Source organism: Hibiscus syriacus, unplaced genomic scaffold, assembly GCF_006381635.1.
Source record: "Hibiscus syriacus cultivar Baekdansim isolate YM2019G1 unplaced genomic scaffold, ASM638163v2 tig00110580_pilon, whole genome shotgun sequence".
NCBI classification, from domain to species: Eukaryota; Viridiplantae; Streptophyta; class Magnoliopsida; order Malvales; family Malvaceae; genus Hibiscus; species Hibiscus syriacus.
The window spans coordinates 854,530-865,729 of record NW_024062791.1 but is presented as its reverse complement, the minus strand read 5'-3'; the positions used below and the strand labels follow the sequence as shown (position 1 = coordinate 865,729).

Here is an 11,200-nt window from a genome sequence, read left to right as displayed (position 1 = left end):
TCCAAATGGTAAAAAAATCCCAGGTCCATAAAAACAAACGGAACAACTGATATTTTTACTCAAATAACAAAATATGAAATTCAATCCCAAGTCATCAGTTCATCAAGTCCTGCTTGCCATTTGCAAACAAAACTTGCTAAAGTATAACGGTCAACGTAAGAGAAAAACATCACGAATCTACTTCAATACCCTTGCTATTGTTTTTCTTTTCCCTTGAACCTTTTGTCTAACACAAAATCCGAAACTGCACGAAACCGGCATTGACGCCTACAAGATAAGACTAACGGCAAAGAAACCTGGAAAAAGCTATACAACGAGTTAAAAGGATAAGAAACGCCACCAGCCTCCTCCATGTTCATCGCTTGTCCTTACCACATCCCCCCAAAATATGAATAGAATAATATGAAGAAAAAAAATATCATAATTTATGCAGTAGGGTAAAAATAGTTTACAGTGCACAGGGTTCTAAACAGGTATGGCACCGTTATTTGATGTGTCTTCACATCTCAATATGATACCCTCAAGGCTAGCTGGGAAGATACATTTGGCCCATTGGCATCCAGTTGTAGTCGGTTCAGGCGGAGGAACAATCATAAGGACGTTTTCATTTCTCTGAACGACTCCCATGACACTAACCGTGCTTCCCTCCTTGATATACCTATAAACATAAGATTGCAATTTCAAAATAGTCATCGTATTCTGCCAAGTACATCCAACCATACTCTACAATGCAAACATAATTGTCTCGCATATGCTTAGAAGTTAGTGCTACAACTATTCTTTGACCTCCAAGCACCCCAAAGAATCTGTCACAACTTAATTGAAAATGAAATTTTTCCCTATTATTTGATTTTAGAATCACATTCCATAGTTAGAGTAACCATATTATATCAAGTTTGGAGGACAATTTCAGGCTCAAATCACTTCAGATTCAAGTTGCTTTGGGTTTAGTGTTTGGAATTTTATCAAGTTCATCTACTTTTTCAGGCAATCATATTATATCAGGGTTTGGTCTCAAACAGTTCTATATGATTTTTCAAGTTGAATTAGATTTTGCCACACCTAGCTAGGCCACCTTACTTCAAGCTTTACTCTCAGATCTGAGTTCATAACAGATAACAAAAATAGTCACCTAATCTCCACAACTAGAAATGAATTGTAGAAGATGACTTCAAAGAATTTGCAAACTCAAGATATTAGCCATCGGTGAAATATAGAGACCCCCGGCATACCATTTATTGTTCCTGCAACATAAGCATTCAATATATGGTGAAACAAAAAGGAGAGAAATTTACCCTTCTTTCAATCGCATTAAACGGTCATCACTTGAAAGGTTCCTTTCTCCCAGCCACATGATGAACTCCGGAGACAACGTTTCGTTGGCTGGGTTGACATCTATAACTATAGAGTCATCCACATAAGGAGTAACTGATGCTCCATTCCCTGTTTTAACTAATGCTCTCAACCCTGACTGGAAATCTGAGATGTAGAAGTCAACTGCACGCCTCTGTTGAAATGCCATCGAAAAGGTTAGATTCAAAAGAGAGAGGAACCTGGAGAATAGTACACATGTCCAACACATTTGCTAGACATGGGTATATGGGGATATTTTTTTTTTATAGAAATTGAAGGCCTCGTTAAAAACCTTCTTCTTCATTAAAGGATCTTGTAAAAAAGCTCCTTAATCAACGGAAGGAGGAAAGAGTGCCTTAAGATTTCATTAAACATAAGATACAACCAAGTCGCCAACCCCAACGTAAACAAACAACCAAAACAACCGAAAAAAACCCTTCACAACAACACTAACACAGCAAAAATGACTGACCAGGACTTAACACCTGAACTTAGCCAGAAAACCAACACAAAAACAGAACAACTAAAACAGAACCCGAATATCACAGCTAACTCAATCCATAAAAGACAAAATCAAAAACAAAACCCTGAACTTCCGCACGAAAAGTGTACAAGAATCAGCTTCCGCCTTGCTGCCTCTTCTTGCTCGACTTGTCGACGGAGACCATCCGAACTACCAACTCCATATAGAAAAAAAATCAATATGATATGTAAAACACATCCATTTTCAACAACCATACCCAATTCAAAGTAAAATATGTACTAAACTACATGTACAATACAAGAAACAAATCTTTTACAAGGAGCGTTAAAATAATTACACACAAATTTTGGCCCATATGCCCAGCTAAACCTATAACCAGAGGGAAATGTACCAGTTCAGAGGATAGTAAGCCAATAAAGCCTTCTTCCTTTTCACTTGTTTAGAGCATAAAAAAATCATCAGCTACTTGAAATTCTAAAATAAGGGCAAGCCTTTATGTGAGTTGTAAATACAAAGAAACTAGGAAATAACATCTTTTTCATTAAAATTCAGGAAAAGGTAATAAAAATTAACCATTCAATTACTTACTTCCAACAATCTAAGTCCCCAGGTAAAACGACGATGTGTAGGATTGGCAGCTTTGGAATCCCATCCTCGATACTCGTATAAACTAGTTGATGTATAAACACATCTTGGAACTTGCTGGAAGGATGACTCAAGAGGAACATTCCCACATGTTACCACCTTCAAAAATAACAACAAAACAATTGATCAATATCATCTACAGATTAACAAGTAGGTAAAATTAAATGATTCCAACAAAAAGCACAGCTACACAAACATAAGCGATCAGTATTGCAATTCCCACTAGTTAGAGGAGTTCAACAGTTACAGAGGACCATACGTGCATAAACAAATGCTGCTGTATGTTCACTGTACATGGTTTTTGATACAATGGGCATTTAGGCCCATGTTAATCAGTAAGACCTTGAGTTGGCAACTTAAGGTCCAATAATATCTTTTAATAAAATACCACACTTCAAACTGTATAGGATCGTGTGATTATAGATTGCTATTTTCCAGTAGCAATTATGAGATTACCATATCTGACATTAAATTAGATTACTTACCCCAGAGATTTTCACGAATTGTCCATTTTTTGCATTCCTAAGCTCTGCATCTGGATAACGAGCAATAAAACCCATAATAGCTTTTTTCCCCCAACAAGAGTTCCAAGCAAATAATGCAGCAACAGTACCAAAAAGGACCACAACAACTATGAGGAGAATCGCATTGTGAACTGCTCCAAGAATAAAACCACCAGCAATGAAACCCATTACAAAGAGCAGTATCAGTGCATATAATATTAGTTTCGGGAAGTTTTTCTTGAAAGAAAAATCATCATTCTGGCCAAGAATATTCACAGCCTGATTATGAACAGCAGAACCTTTCACTTTCATTGATCCCATAGAATCCAAAGGACCAGACACTTTCCGAGGAGCACCAGAGGAATTTAGTGGCCCTGAAGAGATGGGCCCAGATGTAATAAGGCCAGTTGTAGGGAGAACAGGAGGAAGAGGACCAGAATTTTGACGTCCACTTGGCGTCACTCCACCTGATTGTGGACCGGATGATTTCTTCACTGGATCCCCATGTCTATTTAGTGGTCCAGAGTTTGATTTCTTCAATGAAGCTGAACCAGACATGCTTCCAGTAGCAATAGGACCTGATGTGGTATAGCCAGCTCGAGGTGCTGCATTAGGCATGATTGGTCCAGAATGTGAAGCAGCACCCCCAAAAGATCCAGTCCTTGAAGGAGCGCTATTTATAGGTCCAGATTTCCTGGACTTAGAACCATCTGTAGGGATATCAAACATTTTCCCCAGTTCTCCCGACTTCTTAATATCTCCACCAGTATAGGGCATGGCCACTGAGCTCATGGTTGGAGTCCTTTCTTTAGGCTGTTCTGGCCTGCCTGACACATAAAGCCCATTGCTGAGCTTATGAGATGGGAATCTGGAACCCATCTAGCTTCCTACGTACAACACAGAAGATAATTAACAAGAAAGGTTTCTAGTAGTATGCCGATAAGTCGTGTCAAAGCCCTCCTGAAAAAAACAGCAACATAGCTATTAGAAGAATAGTTCCATTCTAATGATTTCACAGATATATGCTGGCATTGAAAGAACCAAGCATAAAAGGATTCTGTCCTAACTGATCAGGTACTCAAAGAAACATTCATATAGCAGCAGGAAAAAAAGCACATATTTACAACATTAATCTTCTATACGAAGAAAGATTGTTACAATTAAGTCAACCACAAAGAAGCAGCACAAGAAATCCAATAATTAATATCATCTCAAAATTTCCATTTGAGCTAAAGCATAAGTTGGTTCAACAGTCAAGTCCAATTTTAGCCAGATCTCTAGAATGTGATGCATCATAAAAACTGATGGCAGCAATGCAGAAATCATGAACATCAATGAAGAAAATACAGTGACAGGAAAAACAATGACAAAGATAATGAAAATTTAAAGGTAAAATTGAATAGACCAACTCGATCAAATTAGTGCACTGGAAAACAGGTTTGAAGATAAGTTAATAGTTGTTGAAAGAAGAATCAAATACCACATTCCCAGTGTCTTCTGATAAAAAAAATAGCCCCTTAAGAATCCCTGTTTGCAGTATTTGCAACCAAAAAGAATTCCCTGCTAACTATAACACTCACCAAAAGACTCCGAAAAACAGATTTAAAGTATAAGAACCATATCTTCTGCTGTTTAATATTCTAAAAGGTTCTATGATGTCCTACAAGCAAGTTTAAGATCTTAATTATGATTGAGCCGAGACAACTTTGGTCTTTGTTTACATATTTTCATAAAAACCTATCTATGCATTCTAGAGCCACCAACTACACATCCCATCTTACTATGTGGAGTTTATCAGCAAAAACAAGTAGAATGGAAGTGAAGAGAACCATGAAGATCTGAAACCATGAAAAAGAACCAGAATATCCTGTTTAGTTCACTAAGATTTTATCGACTAAAGACTATTTATTTTCCTCTTGAATGGTTTAAAAAGATTAAGGAACTACGAAATCAAACTATAAGTAAAATAACTCGGATTCTACAAGAAATCATTAACATCTTCACTAAAAGGACAAACCCAAATAATAAAAAAACACTAAGCATACCTAGATCACGATTCGAAACAAAACCAATGAATAGATTGATATCCAAGGCGGTAGTAACAGAAGTTCCCAAAGATCAAATATGTCGATTCAATATTTTCAGGCTTCTTTTATGGCTAGCAATAAAAAATTTATTGTCGATTGCCATACTTTATAATTAAGAAATATACCATACAAAAAGACAGCCAAAGAAGCAAAATGACAGCCCAAATCACAGGAAAAGAAGGAAAGTGAATCCGCATCATATTTTCTTTTCCCAAAAGAGATTAAAAAAGTCTAATATAAACAAGCAGAGATTTTCAAGCTGAAAGAGTGAAGCTCAATGTATGGTAAAAATTAAAATACTTAATTACATAAAAAATTCCTTAGCCTACACTTTTCCTCAACAGACCCATACAGAAAAGATACAAGGAAGATGAAAAAATGGAATTTTTTTGCTTAACAACACCCTTAAGAAAAAGTAAAATCAATGTCTAGGTAACAAAATAAAGCAAACCCAGATCACCATTTTGAAAAAAAAAAAGCAATAACATGGGGTAGATCTGAGGAAAATGAACAAGCTTTTCAAAGAGTGAAAAGAATATGAAGACAGAGAGACATACCAGGAAGTGAAGAAGTGGATGAAATCAGGAGATTTGGAGACATTATACGAGTAAAAGAATAATCAAACATAACAAAACAAAAACAAGACAATCCCCTCTCTCTACCTCTAAGTTTTAGCTGTTTACTGTTTTTTTTTCTTCTTCTCCTCTCTTTTTGTTTTATTGTTTTTTACTTTAAGTTTAAGAACAGCAGAAAGTTTTTTTTTTATTATTATTATTCTTGGTATTTCAATATTTTAGACTTCGAGACTTGAAAGAGCCGCAATGCAGCAACAGGTGGGTTGTCTCATCCGACAACTTCTCCAATATTTTTAAGGGTAAAGTATAGTAATGTTCATTTAATTTTTTTAAAATTTGTGTTTAGGTCTTTTAACTTTCAAAACTTGCAATATAGTCTTTTAATATTTAGTCTGTTTGTAATATGGTCTTCGACGTAACCGGCCGTATGACGCCGTTTGCAATATGGTAATTGAACCTTTCTGGCGCTTGTATTTAGGTCCTCCAACTTTTAAAATTTGCAACACAGACCTTAATTTCATTTTAAACTCCAAATTCTAAAATAATTCAATTAAATTTTAAACCCCATATTCTAAAATACTTCAATTTAGGATTTAGAATGTAATTAAAGTATTTTGGAATCTGGGGTTTAGAATTTAATAAGTGTTTTAAAATTTTGAACATGAATTTGCTATTTGACAGTGTTTACTTTAATATAAATTTGAGGTTTATTACATACACAACCAACGGCTGCCGCACTTTGAACATGAAAAGTACACCTATCACGGTTATTGCATAAACCGTTGAAGTAAAAGTAACAAGGTCAATTTATCTTGTTCGTAGTTGCAACACTTTGGTATGACAATCCAATAGGTTTGGATGGAACTTGAGCATGCACATCCAACGGCTGCGAAAATAGTAAAGAGTTTTAGTTCATAGGACTACAACATACAACCAATCAATAACTAAAATAAACCAATAATATCAATTAATAACTCATTCAAAATGAGGACTTAATAAATAAAGGGAAAGAGGTTCGGTCATAGTCACTCCAAAAGCTAAGGCGTCAAATAGGTTGTTTAAGATAAACATTAGATGACAAATACAACATTACCAGTTGCAAATACATTAATGGCCTACTCTTTTAACATATAATTGCTTCTAATGCTCCATGTTTAATGTTCCTCAATAGCCAAACATGATGAGAATCTAAAGCAGATAGCGGAACTAAAATCATAAGACCCCATAATTCTTGTAAATTCATGGAATGTCAGCAATAAAAGACATTGTAAAATATAGAGGACACTGCAAGAAACATATATATGCCAGAAATGAAGGTGCAAATGTGCAATGACAGGGCAACATATCAAGCAGTTGCTCCAAATATACTACCATGTCATGATGTCTTTCGAGTTATGTGCATGCAGAATTGTCTTCTAAAGTTACAATTCAATACATATTAAACTGTAAAATTTCCAAAACATGTAAAAAAAATTCAATTCGTTCACGATATATCAGTCTCATAATCAACTTTTAAAACTTATTAAAAAGAATATGAGCTCACAGGACGCCGAAAACCATCGGTCGGATCAATACAATTCCAGTAAACTAGTACCAGCAGTCTTTCGGATTGAGCCTGGTGATTTCACTATGTTGATACTCACAACCAATTCCCTGATTTAAAGAAAAACCAAACAAGAAGATCAAAACAATTTAGCCTATGATCCTCTTTCACTTCTATTCTGATGGACTGAATATCTTTCATAAGGAGTACTGAAAGTTTTGATTAAGAAGAAAAAAAATAAAATTAAATGGTTTTGGTTCAAAACTAACACTGAATATCCAGATCCTTGACATGCAATTCCAGAAACATAAAAATTTCAACAAAAAACACAAAATGCGAGCTGAAAATGGGAAAGTGCGAAAGAGGAGAAGTGTTAGGATTTTCGGAAGCTCGAATCGACAACCGGAATGGTTTGCAAAAAGGGGTCGGAACGGTTTTGTGTTTAGGGAGTAAGGAGATTGAAAGATAGAGAATTGCACAGCGATTTATAGTGGTTCGACTTTCTCAACCAAAGTCTACATCCACTACCTTAACTCCTCACCAAGGATTTTCCAACAAATTCATTAATTTGTTCTTTCTTTTGAGGATAAAGAGTAACCTTACAAACTCCCTAGTTTTTCCGGGCTAAACTAGAACCTTTCCCTAGCTTTTACACGTGATAAGCTATAACATTTCCTCTTTACAAAAGGATAAAATAAGTAAACAAGAAAACCTCTCAAAGGTATGTGTTTACAATATTGAGCTCACAAGAACAAAATATTTACAAGAGAAAGATGAAATAAGATTGAAAACTCTTCTCTTGTGTTTGATTGCTTGGATAGTTGTTCTCTTACTTCTTCAAGTGTCCTTAGCTTGTATTTATAGCTTGGAATGTGTTTGAAGTCGTATATAGTCGTTGGGGATGTTTTGGAGCTGTTTGGGGGATGAGAAACAATTAATAAAACATCTTGGAGCGTAGGGGGAATCGGTACCCCCTCATGGGGAATCGGTTCCCTAAGTGCAATTTGTTTTTGACCATTAGACAGGGGGAATCGGTACCCCCTGGGGGGAATCGGTACCCCCTGGGGGGGAATCTGTACCCCTTGGGGGGGGGGGAAATCTGTTCCCCCTGGGGGGAATCTGTACCCCCTGGGCAATCTGATTTTTCTTGGCTTTGAAACGGTTCGAAATACTTAGTAAGGATTAAAATGAACTTTGAAAGACTTGGAGTAATATTTTGATATTCGAATAATTACATCGAATATACTTAGAAAATCTTTTGTAAAATCTTAAAATTCATTTAACTTAATTTGTTATATCGAAACATCAAAATGTTTTCAACAATCTCTCCCTTTTTGATATAACAAAACATTTGAGTAATTTTAAGATTTTGAAATCAAGTTTGAAATTACTCCCCCTTACTTTAACACTTCTCCCCTTTAACACCTTAACACTTCTCCCCCTTTTTGTTAAATCAAAAAGACTCTAATCTTTGAAGTTCAAAATAACTTTGGAGAGTAAGTAATAAATTTGACATTTTAAAAATCATTTGAAAAAATCAAAGCTCCCCCTCAATAAATGCATTCCAAATAAAATTATGTTTTTAGGATCTCGACACTTAAACAAAATTGAATTTCAACAAAGAATAACAAACATGTTAGTAGCACATGAAATTTAATACATCGAAGTCTAAAATACTTTATGCAATACTAATAGTTGAAATTTGATATCAATATCAATTGTTAAAATTAAGTGCATATGCATAAAGTTTTCCCAAAATGTTATGCATTTTGAAAATTTTGATATCAATTGTTAGAGAGATATCATTTTCATTTAAAACACATGCATAAACATTCAAATTTAGGTCAAAAATTTTAAAATTTGTAAAATCAAAGTATTTGAAAAATTAACATCAATTGTTAGAGAGATATCAATTGCATTAAAACCAATTTTGACCAAAATTTTATTATGATGAACTAAAAATTCTTAAAAATTAATATAACTTTAAAATGTTCATCATAATCATCTTTTCAACATACATGAGATTAAAACAATGATGCATAATCATTTAAAAACAAAACTCATGCATGCTTAAAATTAAATGAGCAATCAAATAACCAAAATTAAAAGCATTAAGCTTAGAGGTTACCCATTCATTTTTCATGTGTGGCTGGAGCATCTTGGATATCATCACTCTCATCACCATTGCTCCCACACACCTACAAGAGACATTTAAGTAGATTTTGGTATCCAAATTGCTTTGGATCCTTGGACATTAGTTTCAATGCCCCTTGTTCCTTTCGGAACCCATACTTGCCTAATTTTAAAACGTTTTCCTTTCTTCAAAGGACAAGTATGTTACATATGACCATAATAATGACAATGTGAGCATTTTGTCATATTTAAACATAATAGTTTGTTTTTAGAAATTAATTCTTTTTTTATTAAGCTTTCAAACTTAACATCTAACTCAAAATTTTATTTTTCTAAATCATTTATTTTGATTTTTGAAAGCTCTAAATTATTTTTCAAAATTTCATTTTGATTTTCAAAATCAACTTTTGCTTTCAAAATAAAATTATCTTTATTTTTGAGTTTTGAAATTAATTTCGTATATTTGGAATTCATGCCTTATTCCCCTTTTTCTTTAGAAGAGGACATTCATACATGACATGCCCATTTCTTTGACAATTGAAATATACCGGGGGACTCTTCTTCTTGGTTGATTCATGTTTCACTTCCTTGGAAATCATGAATCTCTTGAGTTCCTTCAAGAGCTTGACCATCTCTTCATTTTATTCATCATCGTCTTCATCCACCTCATCATTTGAATCTTAATAGCTTTCATTGATACCTACGTCCTCATTCTTCTTCTTATTTTTCTTCTCTTCCCTTTTTTTTCCTCTTTCTTCACCATCATCTCATGAGTGAGAAGGGAACCAATTAGCGCATCGAGAGTGAGAGACTTTAGGTTTCTTGCTTCGATAATGGTCGTCTTCTTTGATTGCCACTCATTTGGAAGAGAGTAAATCATCTTCCTCACAAGCTTTTCATTTGGGATTACTTCTCCATATCCCTTGAGATCGTTGACAATCACGGAAAATCTATCCGTCATACCTTTGATGTCTTCATCAGGTTTCATCTTGAAGTTCTCGTAGCTATGGTTGAGAAGACTTTTCTTTGATTCCCTCACTTCGTCGGTTCCTTCATGAGTGACTTGGAGTTTATCTCAAATCTCTTTGGCACTGGAACAGGATGAGACTCTTCCATATTCATTTGGGCCTAAAGCACAAAATAGAACATGTATAGCCTTAGAATTAAGCTGAAAATTTTTCTGCTATTCTCTACTCCAATCATTGTACTTTCCGGGTGGAGAGGAGTAACCGTCCATGATTGAGTACCAAGCTCCTAGATTGTAGGATTGAATGAAGTACATCATCTTATTCTTCCAATGTGCATAATTTGCTCGATTGAAGAAGGGTGGCTTGTTGACCGGTTGTGAATCCATAATAGGATATTCTTCAATATAATAAGACCGAAGGAAAAAGTCATTTCTTTGTCGATTGCATCGAGAATTGGTAAATCTTCTTCGAGGATCGTCTCAAGGTGGTTAAACCTTATTAATGAGTTAGGCTCTGATGCCAATTGTTAGGATTTTTGGAAGCTCGAATCGACAACCGGAACGGTTTGTAAAGAGGGGTCGAAATGGTTTTGTGTTTAGGGAGTAAGGAGATTGAAAGATAAAGAATTGCACAGCGATTTATAGTGGTTCGACTTTCTCAACCAAAGTCTACGTCCACTACCTTAGCTCCTCACCAAGGATTTTCTAACAAATTCACTAATTTGTTCTTTCTTTTGAGGATAAAGAGTAACCTTACAAACTCCCTAGTTTTTCCAGGCTAAACTAGAACTTTTCCCTAGCTTTTACACGGGATAAGATAGAACCTTTCCCTTTTACAAAAGGATAAAATAAGTAAACAAGAAAACCTCTCAAAGGTATGTGTTTACAAGATTGAGCTCACAAGAACAAA

General features: G+C 34.9%; 1 protein-coding gene across 1 annotated transcript; it reads right to left on the bottom strand.

The window, feature by feature from the left end:
• Positions 1-5,770, bottom strand: LOC120133512 (uncharacterized membrane protein At1g16860-like). The gene is made up of 5 exons (XM_039150082.1): positions 5,630-5,770; positions 2,968-3,945; positions 2,426-2,581; positions 1,296-1,507; positions 1-658 (listed from the first exon to the last, which is right to left on the bottom strand). The coding sequence occupies exons 2-5, from the start codon at positions 3,862-3,864 to the stop codon at positions 466-468; spliced, it is 1,458 nt and encodes a 485-aa protein (XP_039006013.1). The 5' UTR covers positions 3,865-3,945; positions 5,630-5,770; the 3' UTR covers positions 1-465.
• Between the last annotated feature and the right edge of the window lie 5,430 nt (positions 5,771-11,200).

Excerpts from the sequence above, each read along its gene's own strand:
- LOC120133512 (XM_039150082.1), bottom strand. The coding sequence starts at position 3,864 with ATGGGTTCCAGATTCCCATCTCATAAGCTCAGCAATGGGCTTTATGTG. Across the intron at positions 1,508-2,425 it reads GGGGACTTAGATTGTTGGAA|AGGCGTGCAGTTGACTTCTA; the intron begins GTAAGTAATTGA and ends GCATTTCAACAG. Across the intron at positions 659-1,295 it reads TTAATGCGATTGAAAGAAGG|GTATATCAAGGAGGGAAGCA; the intron begins GTAAATTTCTCT and ends TTATGTTTATAG.